This window comes from Orussus abietinus, unplaced genomic scaffold (genome assembly GCF_000612105.2).
Source record: "Orussus abietinus isolate OABI.00-Male unplaced genomic scaffold, Oabi_2.0 scaffold168, whole genome shotgun sequence".
Lineage (NCBI taxonomy): Eukaryota > Metazoa > Arthropoda > Insecta > Hymenoptera > Orussidae > Orussus > Orussus abietinus.
This window is the reverse complement of record NW_019395982.1, coordinates 80,758-103,790: the sequence shown is the minus strand read 5'-3', so window position 1 is coordinate 103,790 and position 23,033 is coordinate 80,758. Positions and strand designations below refer to the sequence as shown.

General features: G+C 37.4%; 4 protein-coding genes across 10 annotated transcripts; 2 read left to right on the top strand and 2 right to left on the bottom strand.

Annotated features, from left to right (window-relative positions):
- Nucleotides 1–1,673: 1,673 nt before the first annotated feature.
- On the bottom strand, nt 1,674–4,246 carry LOC105703497 (ubiquitin-fold modifier 1). 2 transcript variants are annotated; one of them, XM_012431934.1, is made up of 5 exons: nt 4,124–4,246; nt 3,822–3,878; nt 3,591–3,697; nt 2,195–2,325; nt 1,674–2,039 (listed from the first exon to the last, which is right to left on the bottom strand). In XM_012431934.1, the coding sequence occupies exons 3-5, from the start codon at nt 3,605–3,607 to the stop codon at nt 1,969–1,971; spliced, it is 219 nt and encodes a 72-aa protein (XP_012287357.1). In that variant the 5' UTR covers nt 3,608–3,697; nt 3,822–3,878; nt 4,124–4,246; the 3' UTR covers nt 1,674–1,968. The 2 variants fall into 2 exon arrangements, with proteins under 2 accessions (XP_012287357.1, XP_012287348.1); XM_012431925.1 differs by lacking the exon at nt 3,591–3,697.
- A 2,492-nt stretch (nt 4,247–6,738) lies between these two features.
- On the top strand, nt 6,739–8,685 carry LOC105703482 (vacuolar ATPase assembly integral membrane protein VMA21 homolog). Of its 2 annotated transcripts, none has more exons than XM_012431913.2 (3): nt 6,739–7,099; nt 7,225–7,330; nt 7,500–8,685. In XM_012431913.2, exons 1-3 carry the CDS (start codon nt 7,091–7,093, stop codon nt 7,637–7,639), a joined length of 255 nt encoding a protein of 84 aa, XP_012287336.1. In that variant the 5' UTR covers nt 6,739–7,090; the 3' UTR covers nt 7,640–8,685. The 2 variants fall into 2 exon arrangements, with proteins under 2 accessions (XP_012287336.1, XP_012287328.1); XM_012431905.2 differs by having other exon boundaries at nt 6,744–7,105.
- A 342-nt stretch (nt 8,686–9,027) lies between these two features.
- On the bottom strand, nt 9,028–17,773 carry LOC105703466 (97 kDa heat shock protein). 2 transcript variants are annotated; one of them, XM_012431888.2, is made up of 12 exons: nt 17,421–17,773; nt 15,766–15,964; nt 14,897–15,253; nt 14,466–14,787; nt 14,118–14,373; nt 13,829–13,959; nt 13,473–13,735; nt 13,139–13,246; nt 11,211–11,336; nt 10,749–10,988; nt 10,373–10,663; nt 9,028–10,270 (listed from the first exon to the last, which is right to left on the bottom strand). In XM_012431888.2, the coding sequence occupies exons 1-12, from the start codon at nt 17,534–17,536 to the stop codon at nt 10,085–10,087; spliced, it is 2,595 nt and encodes an 864-aa protein (XP_012287311.1). In that variant the 5' UTR covers nt 17,537–17,773; the 3' UTR covers nt 9,028–10,084. The 2 variants fall into 2 exon arrangements, with proteins under 2 accessions (XP_012287311.1, XP_012287319.1); XM_012431896.2 differs by lacking the exon at nt 13,139–13,246.
- A 527-nt stretch (nt 17,774–18,300) lies between these two features.
- On the top strand, nt 18,301–23,012 carry LOC105694438 (dentin sialophosphoprotein). 4 transcript variants are annotated; one of them, XM_012415119.1, is made up of 11 exons: nt 18,301–18,510; nt 18,671–18,799; nt 18,878–20,259; nt 20,323–20,636; nt 20,726–20,799; nt 20,868–21,069; nt 21,135–21,298; nt 21,390–21,739; nt 21,815–21,927; nt 22,101–22,208; nt 22,350–23,012. In XM_012415119.1, exons 3-11 carry the CDS (start codon nt 18,901–18,903, stop codon nt 22,639–22,641), a joined length of 2,976 nt encoding a protein of 991 aa, XP_012270542.1. In that variant the 5' UTR covers nt 18,301–18,510; nt 18,671–18,799; nt 18,878–18,900; the 3' UTR covers nt 22,642–23,012. The 4 variants fall into 4 exon arrangements, with proteins under 4 accessions (XP_012270542.1, XP_012270534.1, XP_023289646.1 ...); XM_012415111.1 differs by having other exon boundaries at nt 18,878–20,636; XM_023433879.1 differs by lacking the exon at nt 18,301–18,510 and adding an exon at nt 18,567–18,643 and having other exon boundaries at nt 18,716–18,799; nt 18,878–20,636.
- Nucleotides 23,013–23,033: the final 21 nt, after the last annotated feature.

Here is a 23,033-nt window from a genome sequence, read left to right as displayed (position 1 = left end):
GTATTGGTGATTTCTTCTAATCTAAAACTACGACGAAACATCGCGGCTTGACCATTATTCCGGCATGCGTTGCTCCTGTGGACGAATAATACTCGGACTGTACATTGTCGGCCATGAGTGCCTTTTCTGCGAACACGGTGGCGCCACTGCACGAGCGGAAGTCATTAATGGCCGCTACTGTACATCTCTAGTTTCTGCTTAGACCATATATATCTAGACCCCGCATTGGACTTCCCAATCTGATTTTCAGTAAATAGAATGGCTTTAACTGTGGGTGAATCGTCGGGACACGTGGTAGATTCGTTTACCTCTTCCACTGCGAGGTCTAGATATTTATGGCCTAAGAGTTTCTGTACATGGGTGGACATTAATGCCTTCTCGACGAATATGTCAGTTCACAAAGAGGAAACATTAATATCCGACCGTGTACTCAAGACAGAACGTCAAGGAATGAAAAATTCAAAACGTCCTCGGGTAGTTTATTAGTTTTCTGTTTTATAGTAAATTACTAGGTATTTTATTCCTGTGCAGGTTATGTGCAGTCCATGTATTATAGGTCCACGGTCGCCCCCCTTACTTAAGCGAGACCCTTTAGCGTATACTTCACGAGCGTGAACGAACGTGTATATTTTTTAGAATTTTGTCGAGTCTGAAAAACCGGAACGTCCAGAATCACACGAGACCACCCTGCACGTTCGGGGGACCTGAGGGCGGTAACTTGTAATTTACAGGTTATAAACGCGAGACGCGGCTCATCACGGATTCCCGAGGTTTCCCGCGCCGTCCACTCGTAGGGTTCGCTTTCATCCTTAATTGTAGCGATCCTAGCAAGCATTTGGAGGGTTAAGATATCATTTGTAGCAACCGACTAATGTGAGGTTAACTGCCCGTCGACAGCTCTTCGGAGTCCTCGATCAGCATCAATGGATGGAATATGACCGTGGACTACTAAGTTCAAACAAGGAATATTAAACTGGCCAGATTCTTGCTAGAGGAACCAACTTTACTCTGTGAGATGTTTAGCCACAGGACCGACGATGAGTTTGCATCAAGTGATATTCCAAGACATTGTAACGTATTACGTTCTGTTGTGAGATTCCTGATTTTCATGCAGTCCCCGTATCTTTGTAAGTTCAGCCTCGATTCGCTATCACTAATGTCGTTTTAAATAAGAATAAAGTCGAGCCGAGTGGAGGGAAACAGAGGCAAGGACTCGGTTCTCCACAAAGCTCAAACGACCTCCTCCGGATCGAAGTTTAGTCCCATGTCGAAAATCGCCATTGGCTTAGAACGATCGTCTAGCTAGTAATCGTGTCATGTAGTAACGTCTCTTTGTATCGGTCTTGTATCGTACGTGTATTTCATCTATAAAATATTTCTATGGAACCGAGTGGAAAGTTTTCCTTTATAGAACCAATAATTCTAGGTTAGTGATGCCAAAGATAATCATTCCTAATCCTCTACCTGATGAGAGGTATTCCACTAAATTGAGCCGAACTGGAAAAGAACAAACTCGCATACAAGTTTTTGATTGACCTCGGTGACAACTAAAATACTGGTAATTGAATCAAGTAAACAGCCACACATCCAAATATAAATCAACACTACTGGTACAAGTACAAACATTTCTGTATTTTATTAAAAACGTTTATAATCATTTCAAAGTTATAAAATAATTTAAATACTTTATTGTTGTTCCCGCGTCTCTGAACGTCAGTGTACAGTGATAGTTTGGGAAATAATTGTTCCATAAAGTATTTACATGCTTATGAAATTAGCAACATGTTACCGATAACAGAATTGTAAGTTATTCCTCGATGACTCTCGAGGGAAACTTACATATACGCTATCCATGCACATGGAAACTTCGATAGACGCATTTTACACGGGGCGTAATAATAAAGCTGATAAAAGGGAATTTATTTATATATTGAAATAGGCTTTGAATAACTGACAATGCAGTCCGAGTCAACTGTGGTCTCCAACTCGATCTCTGGGGATCAACCTCAGCTCTGAACCATGTTTAAGGAATATGTTGCCTATGACAGATAAAATGAGTTAATTAAATACCCTAAATTATAATAACTGCTATTAATTTTAACACTCTAAAGTATAGGAGGAGCCTTGATTTAGAGCCATTGAATGTATAATTATAATTTATTTTAACTTGTAAAAGGAATAACTGTGTATGTACCCGCTGTTTGTTGAGGATTGATGCCAATACCATCATCGGTTATGATTGCAGATGTCTCTGCTGCAACCTTGAATTCTTCGGCAGCAAACTTAAGCACAGCAGTGAATGGTGTATTTTCTGGTACACTGAGTCTACAATGGAACATTGATAGCATTTATTGTACGCAATTTTACTGATAAAGGCTTAAACTGATTTTCATAAAAAGAATTCTTTGATGTATGAACATATTAAATTTAAATTTTATTTTAGTTTGTTGCGATTATAAAGACACTTTTATTTCCGAGATGTTAATAACTTTGGTCAGATTGTTACTAAAAAAATCTGGCTCGTAATAAGTGCATTGGGTCAGTCAAAATAATTTGCTTTCGTATAAAAAAAGAATTTATTTTGTATTGTACAATAACTGGTCAAATATTTCATGATGATTATAGAATTTCTTAAACGTTGTAAAATACTATTCCTACTACCACAACCAATCTTTCTCGACATCGTACCAGATAGAACCTCCAGGCTGGCTTTTTGCAACGTTTAATCTATCCGTTACTTCATTGTACATCTCACGAGGACCTTCCATAAGAATTGTAATTAATCTAACAAGATGGTCATATTTGAACTGGTGAGAAGAAGTCCAAACATTTCCAGATTTGTTCATCTTACGACCAAAGTAAAATAAGGTGTCGACAAAACTGGTATAAAATTCGAAGTTGCTCCTAAGAAGCTTCAGAAGCAATTTTGGACCAATCTTTGAAAAAGCTACGAAAAGAGAAGGATCGTTTGCAATGGCCCGTTTAGTGAAATTATCTATGACAAGTTTTTTAACGTGACATGCATTATCTTGTTCCGTAGCCAGGCGAACTAACTTTAATATAAGACCATCTTCCAGCATTTTGTTTATGCATTTATAAACTTCATCCTGTCTACCGCTGTTAGCTTCAGCCTCCCAAACCATTATTAATGCTTCGTCTTCTATCTGTTTGCTAGATACTCCCAATTCTATCAGAGACTGTAGAATTGTTCTACTACACAATGAAATGATCAGCACGGTGTTGAGGAATACGTTCAATCTGTCTTTTCCACAATGCTGAACATACTGAGTTAATAGTTTATCAACAACCGAGATCGAAACGGCTGAATCTTTCAAATAAATCTCAAGTATTTTGTCACAAGCTGTCGCAAAGTCGATACATTTGAACGTTCTTGATCGTTTGTTCTCCGACCACCAGTCATTCATGAGACTCTCAAAAATTTCCACCTTTCCCTTTTGTTGCACTCTTGCGATCGTGGTCTCAATAAATTGACAACATTGAAACACGTGCGAGACATTCTCAGTGTTTATGTATTCGCCAATGTTTGGATGTTCCAGAAACGTTAGATAAGTGTCAAAAACTTTCACTACCTCCGAGAACTCTGCATCGCACATGATAACACTGCAATGTGTATTTATACAAATTTGGTCCACAAATGATATTAACCCAACGATGATCCCTTCAATGGACTGGTCATCTGCCCAAAAGAATAACTTTCAAATTATAAAAAAAAATTTCACAGTTTTAAACAAGAGACCAATGAACTATACGTAACGTGAATAATTTACTTTCAACAAATATTAAAAAATCACTGAACTTACACTTTAAAGGGCAGCTTCGGATCTGACGTCAAAGTAATCTTGAATGTAACTTTGGACCTAAGGAGTATAAACTCATTATTGACAACGATTAATTTATTATTAAATCATGAAGTACGTTCTAACGTTAAACACATCTTTGAATTTTTTTACGAACAATCATAAACGTTAAATACAATCGTATCTTGTTATGCACCATATGGAAGAAGTTGCTGTCAAAGCTGTGCACATTTTAACCGAAATATAACCTACAACGAAAGCACTAAAAACATGTTCAAATAACGATAAGAGGCATATACACTTACGCCATTTGTAAAACTCGGTATCGTTTATTCAATTGTCCTGAGAAAAATACAATAAGTATCAATTAATCTCACTCTGATATGAAAACGAAATGCTGACAAGTGGTAAGTCGATGATTTTAGAGTTTCTCATAACATTTTTGGATCAGGGCAAGGTGAAACCGTAATTGCAAGTAGTGCCATCTAGTACACAGATAATGCAAGCTTCTCCATCTCTTTTCCATGAATTTGTACTCCGTCCATATCAAAGAGAATTAGTAGAGACGTATGATCGTAAAAAATGTCTAATACGGTTGATTAATATATTTCAAAATTGATTATTAGAATTTGGGGATTTTATGATGATTAGGATTTTGTGATAATCGGGAGTCCTTAATTACCGTACCGTCGCTTCTCCCGGTCGACACCTGATCGCAGATACCTGAGAAAGGTACCCTTCAAGTGCATTATCTTATAATTACGGATTTTCCGTTAAGGTGACGAGAAAGAGGCAACCGAGGGGTTGGTTGATAAGGAAATTTTTCACAAACTAGGTGTACCTAATCGTTTAAAATTTTATAACGTGAGTATGAAGACCCTAAAAAAGGGTTCCGTAGCCATGAAATTCCGTTATTATAAAAAAATTCCAAAATTAGAATATACAAAGGTGTGATAAGGAACTGCGCATGCGCATGACGGGGTCGGGGACCCTATATAAGGCCGAGTGCGCGCTCGGAGCATCATTACCCTTTGGTCATCCGAAGGGTAAACATCGGGTTACCTGCTTGTACCGTAACTGGTTTAACCCCAGTTTTAACCTACGATTAAACTTAACGGTTAACCGCAGTTTTAACCGACGGTTAAACCTAACGGTCAACCCCAGTTTTAACCTACGGTTAATCCAAGTTTTAACCTACGGTTGAACCTAACGGTCAACCCCAGTTTTAACCTACGGTTAAATCAAACGGTTAATCCAAGTTTTAACCTATGGTTTAACCTAACGGTTAAAAATCAAACTTCGGTTAACTTGGGTTGTGAAACCGGGCCTTATGGGAGACATCCCCCCTCCCTTCCGTTTCCTTTCTTAATATATTTAACTTAATTTATTACGTTTGTAAAGGGCTTCGGTGCGCAGCAACCTCCACGTGGTGAGCCTGGGGAATCGGTGGTTTCCAACTATTGTTCGAAACCACCGATTCGCAAATAGCTGCGCGAGTGGTTCCACTTAGCGTTTTTTTTTTTTTTTGTATGACCGTAGCTTAACGTAGTTAAAAGTGGAAACACTCATTGCGTGCGTGCGTAATTGTAAATTGCGGTCAGGACGTTGTCGAGTACCTTTCCATGCAGGTAGTAATTTCGGATATGCGTGCTAACCGAAGTAGATTTTTGCAGGTACGGCATTGCCGTACCTTTAGTGTATTCGGCAGCTTCCGTCGGCACTTAGTATGTCGTAGCTAAGCTACGGCGTGCAAGGCTACCTGGCTCAGGTTGTCGGTTGCGCGATACGTTGTTTCGCTCTGGCGGCATCCCGCGGGGGCTCTGCCTGCTGTAAGCCGGGACAAGCCCGTCGACTGAAACTCGTATTCGCGGGCCGACAGCCGAGCTGGGTTAGTCGTCGGTGACGGTGGAAGCTGCTGGATTGTTCGCGTTAGAAGTAGTATGCCCTTCCGGCAAATTATATCCGTAATTCTATGCCAACTGGCAATGTACTCGGTGACTTACCCTGTACTCTGCGGCGAGCGTTGTATGGACGGATGCGTATGGTATGCGAGTGGTGTGTTGTATGGTATGCGAGTGGTGTGCTGTATGGGTGATGAAATCCTGGCTCTGTGAGTTCCTGGGACGCCGGGAACTCAACGGAACCAGGTGCCTATGCTTAGGCGGGTCCCGATCGCAGCGGCCTCCTCGTGGCGGGACCTGGGGGATCGGTAACATCCTTATGGGATGACACCGATCCGCGAACTAACTGTGAAGTAGAATTTAATTAAGGTAAAATTTCACTTTGTTGTAAAATAAATAAAGTAAGTGAAGAGTAAAGTCAAAGCGGGTGCCACGAATGTTCTTTCCTTACCATCAAAAGCGAGCAGTGTCGGTAAGCGTTGGCAAGCCACCACCGTCAACAGCCGCAAGGTACTACCATCACGAGTATGTACGTGAGCCGTCATGGGATACTGGTAGATGGTATCGCCATCGCGAGTGCGCGAGCCCCTACCAGAAATTCGTTGCGCCGCCCTTGGGGGCAAAAAACGGTGAAAGCTAACGTACGAAACCAGAGGGCAGCACAGGATGCGATTTTGTGGGGATTGTCAAATATATTTCACCACTTTATTTATAGTTATTGCTTTATTAACATAGCAAAAGGAGAGGATTTCCACGTGCGCTCTAGAATTGGTCACAAAGTCTTCTCATCGATTTACAACTGTTTTGTAAACATTTTCCGACGTAGTCGTCTTTTGGTTCGAGGTAAGTAAACTATTGTGCACGCGGGGTAACGCAGTTTACCTCGTCCTGATCGCATCGCGCTCGACGCGCGCTACGCCCCTGGTGGTCGATGGCCGGACTTCGTCCCGGGCCCGCCACAATTTCACGACCCTGCCCGTGAGCAATCTCCCAACTCATCTCTGTCTCCCAATTCATCTCTGGAATTAGCCTTTAGCAGTCTTTAGTTCATGCCTAACTTGAACAATTTTAGTGCAATCGGCTGTGATCGGTAATGACCAGTGATGATAGGTTGCTTCGAATTGAAACGTTAACAGACGCGTTAATTACCACGTCTAATTTTCTGTCATTTGTACAGATTGTCATTGACAAACTGCACAAGTTAATGAACAATATCGTAAGATCGTATGGCACATTATGCAAATTAATCTACATAACCAATAGGATGCAATGCAATTGTGTCATACAAAATTAAAGGCTGATTATTATCAAGACAAATCTGCTGTTGTATCAACTCTATTTCAGTGAAGAAGTTTGATACTACTTTCTGCTATGGCTGACGTTAGAGTTTGTATACTTCTTTAAACGATTTACTGTATTATTTTTAATGGGCTGAATCGTTAACTTCACTTATGTCTGATCAAACATACCGTCGTCATTATTTCAGGAACGTCTCTTTGTTTCAGGAACTTCCTGAACTACGTGCATTTAGGATAGTCTTCTTTCATTGCCTCGTTATAATTACCTTACCAGTACTTTCATTCTTTACCAGCAAGATTTTCTTATTCGATGGTAAGTCTCTGTCTAAAATGAATCGACTGAATGTTTTTAAAATTTAATCGATGGGTTTAAAGAATTTCCAATCAATTTACGACTTAGTTAATAGATCTGTGGTACTTTATTTCGTTCATGAAGCATAGTTGTGTAAACGGCAGATACTCTATTTGCACATTTTTTACAGGATTACTGGGATTGGACACCATACCGAGTAATGTCTATGCAGCAGGAATAGCCGTGATAGTGTTACATGCTGCTTTGGGAGCTTTTATATATAAAGCATACTTTGATACCCAACCAAAAATTTCTTCTAAATCGGATTAACTTTTCTGATATTTAAGGCTAAAGATAAGTTAGCCATATTGACTCGTAACATGAAGGCAAACAAATTGCATGAGATTTCTGACGGCTATTTTGCAAAATCTGTGACATGTGCCAATAAAGGCCAGGTCGCGAAATTTGATTTTCATGGAATGTATCAGCTATTCCAAGCCAGTTAATTTGATTATGCAAAACAAAAATGAGATAACAGTGTTATTAGCCTATCGGAGTGAGGGACAGACTTACAATTATAAAGTAATAATAATCTGGTAATCAGCATGTCATAAATACAAATGGACTAACATATTTTACATACTCGCTAATCATTTTAACATCCATATCTCAACGAAAATATAAAAAATGCAACTAAATATTCGTTACGTCGTTAATGTTGGCAAAATAATGTCAGTAGTAGTATCATTTACCGATATTATTGAATATTCCCAAGCTTCACATATTGAATGCAACTAGCATACAAGTCACCAGGAACATTGGATCGAGTTTTAATTCCTTAATTAAATCTACGTCTGAAAATGCAACGAATACAGTCATGTAAATGAGGGACGTTATTCAGTGGAGGAATGAGATGTGTAAAGATATGCACGTTAGAGACTCGCCTAGTGGTTTTACAATTCTTTCTATTTACTTGGAAAAGTTACAGTGCGTTCATAATAATGCATAAAAAAAGATCTACAGTAACGCAGACGTGAGACACTATTCAATTGCGATTTGTTCGGTAAATAAAAACAAGGCCCAGTGTTTCATTTGAACGTTAGAACGTAAATACAACTAACAACAATATATACATCCAACCGTCGAATGAAAGACTGGCCAATCCTAATGGCTGTCATTGAAGTTATTAATTGCAAAGTACGGAAGGCAGGTAAATCATGTAAACATTCCTAGCCTGTAGCATCTTAAAGCGGCACATCTTAATACGAGTATCTTGTGTCATTTCGCTATTATTGTAAAGTACATGTGTACAAATGATACAGTTTTGTATGTATGAGGTTTATACTGCGCTATAATAGTAAACCATTAAAATCCAATTTTAACTTTTCTTTACTCCTACACCTGTGACGAGTGAACAGAAGGAACAAAAAGTAGTTTCAATCGTGCAAATACTCATGACATATTTGCACACTTTAAGTACTATACTGTTTCGCTCTCACAAATGTTCCTGTATTTACTAGCGCCTTTTTAGAGCGCTCGGATAATGTAACCATAACATTACCTTCTTTCTAGTAACAATGCCCATTTATAGGCCTCTCAGGGAAATCTGTTATTCTATGTGTCCTTAGATCTTTGTATAAGAATACTAGGGATGCAGGTTAATTACTTACAGGATTCATTGGAACAGCTCGTACTCGAATTATGAAATTAAAACATTATTTTCTTGACTATGATGTTTCTTTAAATTGTACATATAAGCTGAATGAATGATACCACAAACACTTGACATAACTAAGAGTGCTCGAATTCTGATCAACGTACATTGCAGAGTCGAACAATGTTTAATGAACATTTTTTTAAGAATACCATTTGGAGTACCTAATCAACATGTAGGTACTTTACGAAAGAAAAAAAAAAGGATATTGATTGCTTATAGTGATTTTCGCTTTTACCTAAGTACTTGTAACAAGGTGCAACACATCGGAGCATACTTGCGACAAAACGTATTAGTGAAATATTAATTTATTCAAGTATCATAAATGCAACACATGTTGATGCGACAGGCTGTTTGGCTATCAGCCAACAATCGATGGAATGAATACTCAATGTACTGTTAAATACATAAAATCGCCAGCGATATCACCTACTTTATACTTTTAATTTAGTTACTAGGTCTAGTTTAGGTCTAGCTGTCGCTTTGTACGTTACAATGTTGCAACGCATAGAATCTCCCCTATTAGCAAAGCACCCCACATCAATTTCCCTTGGGCACTTTACAGGGACTCTGCGTAGTTCTCTAATTATGACATTTGTTTCTTTTTCCATCATTACACCGTGCAATAGGTACATAAGAGAACAACCACCCCTTATGTGGCGACATTGGGCATTCTTGAAAATTTTATAGTTTATAAAATTTCATGAGAGAAAAGGACACAAGCCAGTGAGTTTAAGACACAGTTGTGCACAATGTCGTTAATGCTTGCACCTCGATTACAACCTGCCGCAAGGTGCTTCTTGCAAGCGTACAACACTGTACATACGACTTTACGTTTTATATCGCATGAAAACTCCATAATGACAACTCGACGGTACATTAATTTGTTTGTTTAAACAAAAACAACGATTGAGAAAAGAAAAATCCAGCAGTGGGCTCTCTACTATGACAACAGGCGCTTCTGTGACACAATGAAGATGATGTGTATTTAAATATTCACCATTTTAATCTCGGCAGATTAATTATTATGAAAACAGCATTGCTCACACAACGGTTGATCATTACTCAACGTCCATCTTTTCATCATTCGCCTGGTGTTGCTGGCTATTTAGGTTGTGTCCATCGCCCTGATTGTTTTGGTTGCACTTTTGATCCTCGTTAGCTTTATCTTTAGGTTTATCTTCCTTTGGGGGTTCAGGTTTAGGCTTCGGCTTGTTCAGTATCGGTAGAACAATATTGTTTAGTGACTGAAAAGATACATCTCAACGTTAAAAAAAATTGTTGCAGAGAAACAGGTTAAAAATTGACGTAAAATTTTTCTATGTTTGCGTAAAAAAACAAAAACTCACGTTCTTTTCCGATCGAATTTGAGCTACAGTTTCAGGAGGTTGTTCGGTACGAGAAACTCTAGCAAAGAGTATTCGTTTCTCTTCAAGCCACGTCCACTTCTCTTGTATCGCTTTTTCAACTGTCTTCAATTCTTCATCCGTCAAGTGAGAATACTTGTCATCTTTTCCCCTCGATGCTTTAACTTGGTCCAATCCTTTCTTAGCGAGTTGCAATGAGCTGGCTAACTCTTCCAATGCTTGATTTCTGCCTTCAAATTCTATCTTCCTCTCTTTTATTGGTTCTCCTTGCGCCTGTGAAATTTTAGTAACGTTACTAATCACTACTTTACTAATGAAATAATGTTGAAAAAAAATCTAAAATAAAAACGTTACCCACCTTCAAATGTGATAACCGTTCTGTGTACACATTGCGCTGGCATTCCTCACCTTCCTCGTACAACCAGGTTTCAGTTTCATCTAGAATACGAAACAGATTTTCTCTGTCTGCTTCCGTGACAAATGTAGCCAACTGATCCTTCGCCGACAGTTTTGCTCTCAGATCATACACATATTCCTCTAGAGCATTTCGGGCATCTACTCTTTCCTTCTCTTGCCTATCTTCTTCTATCATTTTGCACTGCACAAAGTAAAATTTGAAATTAAAAAAAAAAAAGTTTCATAAAGCATTGAACAAAATGTTAGATTTGGAATCGTATTGCTTCAGTCAATTTATCATAGGAACAAGCATAATTCCCATTAAGAGTTAAAATCAATATTCAAAATAGTTGCCTCAAATCAAGAAAAAAGGGAAAGGATTCTGCTTTTAAAGCATTCCCATATTATTATACTTTTTATTTACCTCCCTTTCCATCGCATTTTCTAAGTCTCTGTGAGAGAGGCCATAAACTTGGGCTTCCACAGGAAGATCCACCATGTGGATGGATACCTTCTTTTTGCCTTTCCCATCGTCGCCTTTTTCATCTCCCTAAAACAAACAAAATTCTAGTTAATGCAACATTAGTCCAATGAGTCGTTAAGTTAACCTTGAAGTTAAACCAAAGGACCCGCACGTTCTAAGAAAGTGTGTAAACTATATTCCATCACTCAAGAGAACTAGGAAACGAAACGAAACAAAAAGGAATAAGAGGAACGAACAAAAAATAATAAAGAAGCAGCAAATGTTGTATGTAGAAGATGTAAATCAATTTCTGTTTCCTCCCATTACAAATCTGTCAACTTACCTCAGAGGTTAGAATTAATGTCACCGAAAAAGTAACTTTCTTAGAACGATACTTTGTCTTTGGTTTACTCTGTTTTTAAATTGTTCTCGTGATCTTGTGAATGTAACTCAAGATAGTTGCAAACGTAACTGAAACACTGGGCAGGGGATAAGAGGAGCCAAGCTGGAAACCAGATAAGAACAGACATGATACAGGACGGAGGGAGGCACACCGTCTTTTTAATGTGTGCAATTTTCTATATACAACCACCGATTTTTCTCAGTACCTTCTTACGACAGGCTTGTTATCGGTATTAAGACTGTCAGTATCAAGCGGACAGAATAATGAAGAGAAAAAGAATCGGTGCTGATAGAAACCGGACCGCATTGTCTGCCTTTGCTCTTGTAGTGTATCCAGCACTTCGACAAGGTTTTACATCGGATTAATTCCCTAAAAATTGTACATGAAAAAAGAAAAAGAGAGATGATGCAAAGACAGACAACACGGCATGACACAACTGTATCTTGGACCCATATGCACCAACCTATCATTGATCGTACACAAATAGCAATACGTTCACCCACTTTCGCTTTCTAAGATATATTTCTACCATTTTTTTTTTTTACATTGAGTCCCGAGGATACAGAAGGCACACTGTGTAAGGTTAGAGTACTAACACTTTATGCGACTCATATTATCCACAAGTTGTCATTTAAAAAGCGATAACTAGTCCATATAGCAGTGCAACCTTATATGCATGCATTTGTAAGCTCTATCAGTTTATGTAACTTTGTGGACCTCAATTGGCGAGTATAATATGCAATAAAGTAACTGTAAACGTAAGATCAACTTTCTTTTTTCAAATACGTTTGCAACAGCATTCATTCGATTACACTTGCTAAAGATGCTAGGTTAGGTTTGTTTGTAGGAAAGTATATCCGAATACCCGAAAATGTCCTTGATTACAAAACATAATATTTTATTAAACGCAATCTTCGGAAGTTCCAGGAAATATGGATTTAACGTTTAAATTAAATCGCCAGATTGAGAGGCAGCTACGTACGAAATAGCAATAAACAAACATTGAAGAGTTTAAGAATTCCTCGAAAATGTCCCTGAAATTATCTTACATTCCTCGGTAAGAAAGTAAAACCTAGGGATTCCGTACTTTCGATTCCCTAACCCCTTCAATAGCAGCACTCGGATCCTTTCATAACTTTTTTTTATATATATAACCGAGCTCCACACATGCTGTAGCGATAATGCAACTACGTCATATAAGAGCCAAATAAAACGAAACTGAAACTCTGATACACGTCCTGGATGACACCTAAAATTCAAATGAGTTCGTCCCCTGATGTAAATCTCAAAGACCGATGACAAGACTACCTACTTCTTACAGGACTTCATCTGATGATATAACGAAACGCACTGATACGCAGACAGTAATTGAAAGAACCAACATATACAGTAAATCTAAAACAAAGTGATAAAAAAAAAAGAAATTAAATGTGAGCCTGTCAGACTTTATGCGTATGGGTCCAAGTAAAGATAGTGTGCCGCGTACCGAGTTGAACCAAGAGAGAATCCTGAAGGAACAGGAGGGGGCAGATCCCCTCGAGCCACTGCCGCCATTGTCAGCATCTGAGTTCCGCCGCCTCTTATCCATGCTCACCTAAACCATAACAAACTCACATAGTTATGCAGTTGAATTAACGATCTGCAGTTAAATTAGTTTTTCTTTCTCATTTCTCTTTTTCATGGAGTGCCCATAGTGCCAGCTCCACTTGGTCAATTTCTTTTAGTTATCATTACACCCCGTCGACATGATTCGATAAGACAGTGGACAAACTGAGGAGATCGTACGAATTAAGTCGTATTTCGTAATATTTAATACGTACCTCAGGAGCTGGTGGTTCATTAGCTTGGGCCTCTTGATCCGGTTTGTCCACTTCCTGCTGATGCTCGATATCCATATTATTTTCTTTCTGTTGCTGCTGAGCCTTCTCTTCCTCCTCTTTCTCCTGCTGAATAGGTTCCCGTTTTTCGACCAGCGATGCGGAGGCCACCGTCAGAATTCCGTTGAGATTAACCCGAACTTTTACCTTCACTTTAGATGCCTCGCCCTCTGGCGTTGACTTTACATTCTTTATAACAAACGTGCCTGAAAAACATGACAGGTCACCCATGAACTTTCTTTCTTCTCCATAGGGTACTAGTAGAATAAATTTCCTGTGTAAAAACGAAAATGACTTACCGATATGTGATGTAGGACAGTGTGACGGTGGCGTAATGTAACTGGCTGCCAAAGTAAATGGTTCGGAACGATAGAAGGTAAGCATTTTTGAAAACGGCACTGGGTGATTGTGCCCAAAGATCTCCATTTCTCTAAAATGTTAACACGCAACATAAATATAAGAGAGCTAAAATTAAACTGTGTAAAAGGATCTTGTAATGTTAATTTAGCTAATTTTTCTGAAATGAATTTCTTTTAGCCTAAGTAAGTTAGCTTCACTTCTGTTAATTGCTTGTACATTGTTACTTACCCGTCCTCGCCTTGAATTGGATTCCAAGTGAGTTTTACAGGATACGGTTGAATGTCAGTGACTGAGAACTCTCGCACACGTACAGCAGGACTAAGCATAGCACACTGCAAAGCACAGCCTCGAGCCACCGATTCATCCTGATTTAGTGTCGTGGATATTGGTCGACCTACAACTTCCTCAACGACACGTTTTATAGCTGGCACTCGACTGGAACCTCCTGCTATTTCGACTGAATGGATATCTTCAGGCTTCAATTCTACAAATTCCAAAAATCAATGATTAAATTTTAGTTACATCATATAAAGTGAAAAACAACTTATTAAAGATCATAATTCCCAAAATACTCACTGGAGTCTGCAAGGCATTGTCTAATAGTTTTTTCTACGCGTTCAAAAATAGACGCGCACCTAACCTCCATGTCAGCACGCTTCATAGTTCCATGAACATCCTTTTCATCCATGAAGCACTCAATGTTTAGAGGTAGAGTCGTTGAATTAGCGGACATTTGTTTTTTTAGTTTTTCAACTTCGGCAAGCAATCTCTGGTACGCACGAGGATTGCTATGCACGTCAATTTTATAACGTGACTGGAAGTCAAGGCAGAAATACTGCGCTAGAATCTCATCTATATCCCTTCCTCCTAAATGACAGTCGGAGGCACTGGATATCATCTGTAATAAAAATAGAACATTAATCTTACTAATATCACATATAATTTGATAAAATTTTAATTAGAATTTTCAATAGATAGGAATGCAATTAAAAGCGTCTATCACTAACCTTCAGTTTTCCCTTGTGAAATGCACATACGCTAACTTGTAAAGCAGCATAACCACAATCAACGAAAACTACATGACGTGGCGCTGCTTCAGGTGCAGGTAAATCCTGTTTATAAATTCCATAACATAGCGCAGTAGCTGTTGTCTCATTAAGTAACCGTAGAACGTTTAACCCTGCTATACGAGCAGCATCCAGAAGTGCTTGCCGCTCTGACTGAGTGAAGTATGAAGGAACAGAAATGACACAGTCATTTACAGCAGTTTGGAGGGCAGTTTCGGATATTTCCTTTAATTTGGTAAATAGCATGGCGGTAATCTGCTCAGGTGAAAAAACTTGCTCCCTCCCCAGGTAATGAACCTATATAAACAAAGTAAATGAATAAAGACTTAAATTAAAAATTCATTCATGTTTATCTGATTTTCATTTTTTTATTGTAATTTCTTCCTAACGCCAACTTTCTTGCAAGAATAACCCACATCATGTACAAAGTATTCTAATGAGATATAAATAAAATTGGTAACTCTGACCATGTAAGCTGTTTGGCACAGTGCCCACTTTACAATATGATTCCTGGAAAAACCGAATTATTATGTTTTCCAAATGCATCAAAAATTGTAAAATCAATTCTATTGCCAAAATAACATAATTTATTACAATTTACATTGCAAGTTTAAAGATTATGTTTCAGTTCCACATAAAAATTAAAGTGCCAATCTAATATCATATTACCACAAGACAATAAAAAGTTAAATCATGTATTATTGTACTTGTAAATTAGTACATAATAACTAATATTCAATACAGACATACTACTGATTTCCATCGAACCACATTCATTAAATTAAATTTTCAAGGATTGGAAAGCTTACATGTATTCCTATGCTTCCATCAGCCTGCTGTGAAGTTTTATAGGGCAGAGATTTGAGTTCTTGCTGAGCTTGTGGATCGTTGTATTTCCTTCCCAGCAACCGTTTGAATCCGTAAACGGTATTTTTCATATTGGTTACCATCTGATTCTTTGCCGCTACTCCAAGGATTCTATTTTTCTCACAAAACGCTACAAATGATCTGAAAATAGAAACATAAGATCAAAATTGTCCCTAACATACTGAAAGTAAATTAATAAGCTCAGTGAATCCGCGTCTTTTCAGGGCTGCGGTTTTGCGTATATAGTTTGTCAATTGGAACATCTGATCCTATGTGGAATCAATAGACCCTGAACAAATACCTACTTTAGCAATCAATTGACTATACAGACATCACATACAATTACTGCCCAGAAAATTCTGAACTTCCTTGATAAACCTTTTGTCAATTACATAATAGAAGAGAAGCACATCCTGTCCCTTCTTCATTCTATTAACAGCAATGAGTTTTGCTATTGCATGTTGAATATATATTACTACATAACTCTAATTGTTAGTAAATATACATTGTTTCAGCAAGTTTGGGTTATACAATAATTTTTATATTTATATTACTTAATCACTGAACAAAATTCAGATGTTTTATTAACTGTGATGCTTTCTTCAACATGAGCAATTTTACATAAAATTGAAGATGTTCATTTAAGGTACCAGTGAGACAATTGGAAGCCAATGACCTTGCGTGGGTGTCACAAGGCTAAAGAATACTACCGATACCAACGATGAATCATCAAAATAAGGTCCCAAATATGAAGTAGTTTAATAATCTAATAGCTATGGTGTAATAGAGTTAGGATTAGCATAATATCAATCTTTTAGCCTCCTTTCTCATCTCCATGAACATCCTTAAACTTGTAATAAATAAGTAGATCGAAATACAATCGAATACGGTACGAATCAGTGGTAGTTAATGATTTTTTAGAGCTTTCTATCTAGCTTAAAAATTCCATGTTCCTTGAATTGATTTCAGTCATCGCCAAGATGAATAAGGCAAGACCAGCTTCGAGAGGACGTCCCCGACCTGTACGCACTCATCTCCATGAACGTCTTTAAATTTGTTATAAATAAGCAGATCGAAATACGATCGAATACGGTACAAATCAGTGGTAATTAATAATTTTTTAGAGCTTTCTACCTAGCCTAAAAATTCCATGTTCCTTAAATTGATTTCAGTCATCGCCAGGACGAATAAGGCAAGACCAGCTTCGAGAGGACGTCCCCGACCTGTACGCACTCATCACCATGAACATTCTTAAATTTGTAATAAATAATCAGATCGAAATACGATCGAATACGGTACAAATAAAAGGTAGTTAATGATTTTTTAGAGCTTTCTACCTAGCCTAAAAATTCCATGTTCCTTAAATTGATTTCAGTCATCGCCAGGACGAATAAGGCAAGACCAGCTTCGAGAGGACGTCCCCGACCTGTACGCACTCATCTCCATGAACGTCCTTACACTTGTAATAAATAAGTACATCGGAATAGGCAGGAATAATTGGCGATCGCGATCGCGATCGCCGGTGCGCGAGCCGGTTGGCCGATCGTGCCGATCTTTTGCGAGGGCGTTAGCTGAGGATCCTTTTTTTAATACTCACGGTGTGTTTCGGAGGCTGTAATCGTTGGCGATGGTTTCTATACCACCCGCGCGAGCGACGGCAATGTAGCAGCTCTCATTCCCGAAGTCCATTCCGATGACGGACATCGCGGCCATGGTCGATGTTTCGGATCTTGAGTTTCTTTCGCAACGTTAGGATAACGTTCAATTACGAGCTGCTCACTCCGAGGGCGAAGTCTACTCTTGGTCGAAGTTTCTCGAATGGCTTTTCGGGCAGTCGCACCAGCAGAACCACACTTACTTATTTACTCGACAGCCAAGCACTGACTTCGTCCGCGCTAGACAGGAAAGAAGCAAAGCAAAAGCGCCGTGACCGCTTTCTGCTAACTCCTACCGAGAACTGGCCAATCATGGCGGCGGAACACGCAGATGTCATTGGTCTTGACCCCTGTCTGGAATATTCTGGAAAGTGTCGCAATTGGTCGAGAACTTACGCGTGCGCGTCTCCATCTTTCTCGAAATTTCAAATGGCTTTACGAGTCGCGTTTAGAAACATTTATTTGCGAGGAATGTACGTACATACTTGACAATTGGACGTTTCTTTGTATATTTTTGTTATATCATGTTTTACTGGAAAAGACAAATTTCGGATGGGAGCAATAGAAGAATGTTTTTTAAAGATGATTTTCAATTGATTGGTGTACAATTGGCGCCAATTTACTCGCTCACGATTGGATTGAAGATCGCGGAGACAGTGAATGGACTGTTTGGTAAAATTTCGCAGCAGATTTCACGCCGTGTTCCAAAATATTTCGATAGGCGGCTGTCTACTAAATTCTAACCTCAAAGTTGGCAACACTTTTATAGGTTGGCCAAATTGTCTGACATGATGACAGTTTATGCACAGAGAGTGCGGTTGAAATATTTGAATATGATGTATCTTCCGTAGACTCTTTGATGATAATATTGAATTTTTTAAGGCAATAGAATTATTATTTTTAAGAGAATGGGTAATATGAGAGATTTTAAGTTCACGCGGGGGTTTTATCACGTCTGCACTTTTTTAGACATTTGACTTGTGTTCTGTTAAGAATAACGTATTTCAATTTCACCTTGCTCTGTTTGTTTACGTAAGTTGAATCATTTTTTTAACATTTAACGTCTCGCCAAAACGCGGTCAATGCTTCGGCGAACGGTCGTAAATTCTTTTCTTTTTTCCTTGTGATAATATATTCCTGTATTTTCATTCTCATTTTAGAATAAGTGAGTACAATTTTTTATTGTTTTCAGCATTAAATTCGAGGCTGATTCACTTTGCAAGAATTATTGTTAAAGGGGATATTATAAACAGAGAAACAAACAAATTTTAAACAAGACGAAACCTCATTTGATGTGAACGAAAAAGAACTTTTGATAAAAGTAAAGTATAAACTCATTAATTTTATGATGTTTTGGTAAGACATGTATAATTACAACTTTATAACAATTGTTTTTTAGGATATAAATCACTTTTGAGAATTATGAACGATATGGAGAAAGAAAAGTCAGTTGCCGATTTAGAAAGAGACCCATGTCATATGGTTGAAAGAAATGGCATCCCTAAGAGAGATTTAACTGAATCTCAAAGTTTTAGACTGAGATTGTCCGATAGTTTAATGACTGTTGACGATACCTATGATGGTGATAATAAAAATGATTATAAGAATCATAGGCAGACTCAAGATGATAGTGTTGTTATAATTAGTGACTCCAGCGATGAGAATACCTCTGATAATTCAGGCTGGCGGAAGTGGTGTTACAGTCAACCAGTGTCTACAAATGTTGATAAAAATAAGAAAAGGTTACCAAGTGCTTACATTTTACAATCATCAGATAGTAGTGATTTAGATTATAATAAGAAGTCATCTATGACAGATCTAAAAAATGGAGGCAAAACTAATTTAACAGAAAGTCAAGAAATCATGTACACAGGAATAGATAAAGCTACAAAAACTAATAAACAGCTTTCAGTATATGATTACATTGATTCTGAATCGGACATAAATCTTCAAAATATATGTTCCATATCTAAAAAATCAAATTCAATTGAAAGTTCATATATTAGCCCAACTCAAGAAAGAAACATTACCATTCGTAATATCAAAACTAATGTTAATAGAAGTAATGAACATTGGACTAGCAAGAAAAGTGAGATTGAAAGTATCCCTATTATTTCACATCACACAGAGAAAAATAATTATGTCATAAAAAAAGCATTACCTAAAAGTAAAGAAACACTTCTGGAAAGTTCATGTGACAGTCGTACTTCGAGTTCAACCAGTTCCAATAAAAATACAAATGAAAAATCATTAAAGCAGACAAATTCAATATTTGCTAGAAAAAAAGATTTTAAAGTTAAAAGAATTGTCAAACCTACTCTAACTGTTTACCCATCACCAACAGTATCAAAAGAGATTGATGAGAGTGATACCGTAGAATCTGTATATAGTGACGAGGAAGGATTATATCCGACTCATTCCTCTGATGAGAGAGAAAAAAATGAAATTGTTAATAAATATCATAAAGTAATCAACGAAACAGATACAGGATCTGATAATGAAATCGGAGGGTCACAAATAGAAATATCGAAGCCTTTAAAAACACATATTAGTCGATTTTTTGAAACTCCGACTCATGATCGAGGATACAGTAGTTTATCTGAACACAAAAAAAACGAAATTTCGCGTTGGATTTTGAATAACTGTCCAGAATTAAAAAATGATAGCTCTACGAGCCATATCTCTGAAAGCAATCAGAATAGCACTAACTCTGGAAATAGTAGTTTGGAGAGATTAGAAATGAATTATGAAACACCAAATAATAGGAACCGATTGCCAAAGGTATTTACTACTGCAAATGTAAATATTGATTCAAGATTTGAAAGACCAGATCATTTGTTCCAGCCATCTGTTCGCCAACTTACGTTAGACAAGATATGGTCAAAGGCTACTGATGTTAAACGGGGTTTTCAAACGCCAGTAGATTATACCGAAAAAAAATCTGAGCCATCTAGACTTCCGAATTCAAATCATCAAGATGTTACTCCTAGTTCAGGTACTCCTGAGGTAAATGAACAGGCTGATTTAATGAAGTGTGCCAATATATTGGACAAGTTATATGGCAGAGAGTGGAGAGCGAAAGCTAATAAAATGCTTCCAATGACAGAACCTAAGAAGTCAGTAGTTTTAAAAAGAGACAAAGGAATTCAAACGGAGAGGTAAGAAAGTACAGTATCTTGAAAGCAAATTTATATACGTTTAATAACAATTATTAAACTATTTAATCCGATCTTATTTTTTTCAAAAGGAGAATAACTTCAAAATCAAAAAATCCCAAGAAAAAAGTTATTGAGAGTGATAGCGAGGATGAATTTGACATATGTATGTATCAAATGTATTGTTGAACTTAATGATTTCATACATATTACATAAATGATTTCTTATTTCAGTTGTTAAAAATGTAACACCAGGACTCAATTCTACAAAAAAGCAAGATAGAAATTCTATTCGGTGGAGAAACAATTTCATTAATGATGAATCCTCGAGTGACAGTACTTCTGGCACCAATTATTATACCGCATTGACTCATATTAGAGAATCAGACGTTAAATCGCTATCAAAATCTACTCCAGTATCAGCTTCAACAATAAGGTACAATTTATAATGCAATGGTCATTTTTATGATAATCTATAAAGGAATATGTTTGTCTCTTCAGAGCTAGAACAATTTGCGATCCCGATACAGAAGATGAAGATACAGGTTCCCAAAAGAACTATGACAATAGAAGACAGTTATTTTTCAGTGAAGATGAAAGTAACTCCAGTACTAGCGAATACGATCCAGGTGACGAAATACCACTGAAAGAACCCGTAAAAAAATGTAAGACACTCAATTTTTTCCTCTGTATGAAAAATCTTCAGTACCAAAATTATATAGAATTAAAGGAGAAATGTTCAATATATATTTACAGCCTCTACCAGGATACCACTACATAAGGCATCAACGTACACGTCGTCAACATATAAATCCAATGTAAAAAAGAAAACCTTTTTAGAATCTTTATCTGCATCAGTGCCATTGGAGAACGCTCATTCTGATGCTAAGCCGTATAGGCTTAATTTTAAAAACAATAAGGAAGAGTTATGTAAACATTTGTTTAAATTATACAACGAAAAGATTTTTGATAACAAGTTACCAAAAGATATGGTCATTGAATGGAATGTTCGAATGCGTGGCACTGCTGGCTTTTGTTATAATAAAAAATCAATCAAAACGCTCGGCAATGTAACAAGATCATCTAGAATAGTGTTAGCAACCAAGGTTTGTTAATAAATGTATAGAATTTATTCATACAGCAGCACGTATTAATTTGTGGAATGTTTCTTTTGTACGTAGATTTTAGATAGTCCAGATAGATTAAGGGATACGTTAGTGCATGAAATGTGTCATGCTGCAGCTTGGTTAATTAACGCCGTCTCTGATGGTCACGGACCATTTTGGCGAGGATGGTAAGCAATATGTCAACTTACATATTAGCCACATTGAATCATATACAAATCAACACATCTAATAAGTTATGTAATCTATAAAACGGAATTTTATTTTTTGCTTAAAGAACATAGGTGTGCTCCAATAGTTAATAGAATTAATAATAAAAGTGCTAATAATCTTTTTGTTACAGGGCCAACAAAGCGATGAAAATGTTTCCCGAATTACCAACCATAAAACGTTGTCACGATTATAAAATTAAGACGAAGTATACATATAGATGTACAAAATGCGGTTACAGGTAACGTAAATGAAATAATTAAATAAAATAGTCAGAAATAATTGTGGACCTTAACATCGTTACTGCCTACTAGGTACAAGCATCATTTGTAATAGTAATGAATGCATAACGGCGAAAGTAATAATTAAAAATATGTTTCAGTGTCGGAAGACATTCCAAATCATTGGATATTGAACGAAAACGATGTGGGCACTGTTATGGAAAATTCGAGTTATTAATAAATCGAACAACTAAGTCTGGTACTGTGCAAATGCAAACGCCGACGTCGAAAGGCCCCTCGGGATTTGCCCTGTACGTGAAAGAGAATTACCACTCGGTAAAGAAGGATCGTCACTCTTTGAAACACGGCGAAGTAATGAAAATTCTAGGTCAGCAATTTTCGGCTATTAAAATTAAAAAACGAGACGAAAACGTTAACGACGAATCCCCTTAACAGCCACAAAGTTGTTCGCCTGGCATACATTTTCAGCCCACTGTAACAGATTCTCGTCGACAAAGTGTTCTTAAACTGCCTACGCATAGATTTTGTATGACGCTGTATATACATATATTAGAGAATAAGCATGAATTAGCGTAAATAATGAATTTTCCGTTGCAGGCATTGGAATGCACGTTAGTTCGTACAAAACTCGGACGAGACAGAGACAGTAACGGTAGACTTTTCCACACGATTCTACTTCCCCTGACCTCTGTTCACCTATCATTTTTACAATCACCTATCATAACCATACCAGCGACAGTAAATACTAAAATGACTGAAACAATATACTCAATGTATTCTTAAATATATTATCGTTATTTTCATTTCCTGTCATTCCACTGAGA

Coding starts and splice junctions, on each gene's coding strand:
- LOC105703482 (XM_012431905.2), top strand. Junction 7,331..7,499: donor CAAGATTTTCTTATTCGATG/GTAAGTCTCTGT, acceptor CATTTTTTACAG/GATTACTGGGATTGGACACC.
- LOC105703497 (XM_012431925.1), bottom strand. Junction 2,326..3,821: donor CCGAAGCTGCCCTTTAAAGT/GTAAGTTCAGTG, acceptor GTTCCATTGTAG/ACTCAGTGTACCAGAAAATA. Junction 2,040..2,194: donor CAATCCTCAACAAACAGCGG/GTACATACACAG, acceptor TATCTGTCATAG/GCAACATATTCCTTAAACAT.
- LOC105703466 (XM_012431888.2), bottom strand. CDS start 17,536: ATGGCCGCGATGTCCGTCATCGGAATGGACTTCGGGAATGAGAGCTGC. Junction 13,736..13,828: donor CTGTCCTACATCACATATCG/GTAAGTCATTTT, acceptor CATGTTTTTCAG/GCACGTTTGTTATAAAGAAT. Junction 10,664..10,748: donor AACGGTTATCACATTTGAAG/GTGGGTAACGTT, acceptor AAAATTTCACAG/GCGCAAGGAGAACCAATAAA.
- LOC105694438 (XM_012415111.1), top strand. CDS start 18,901: ATGAACGATATGGAGAAAGAAAAGTCAGTTGCCGATTTAGAAAGAGAC. Junction 20,800..20,867: donor CGAGGATGAATTTGACATAT/GTATGTATCAAA, acceptor TTCTTATTTCAG/TTGTTAAAAATGTAACACCA. Junction 21,740..21,814: donor GAATAGTGTTAGCAACCAAG/GTTTGTTAATAA, acceptor TTTTGTACGTAG/ATTTTAGATAGTCCAGATAG.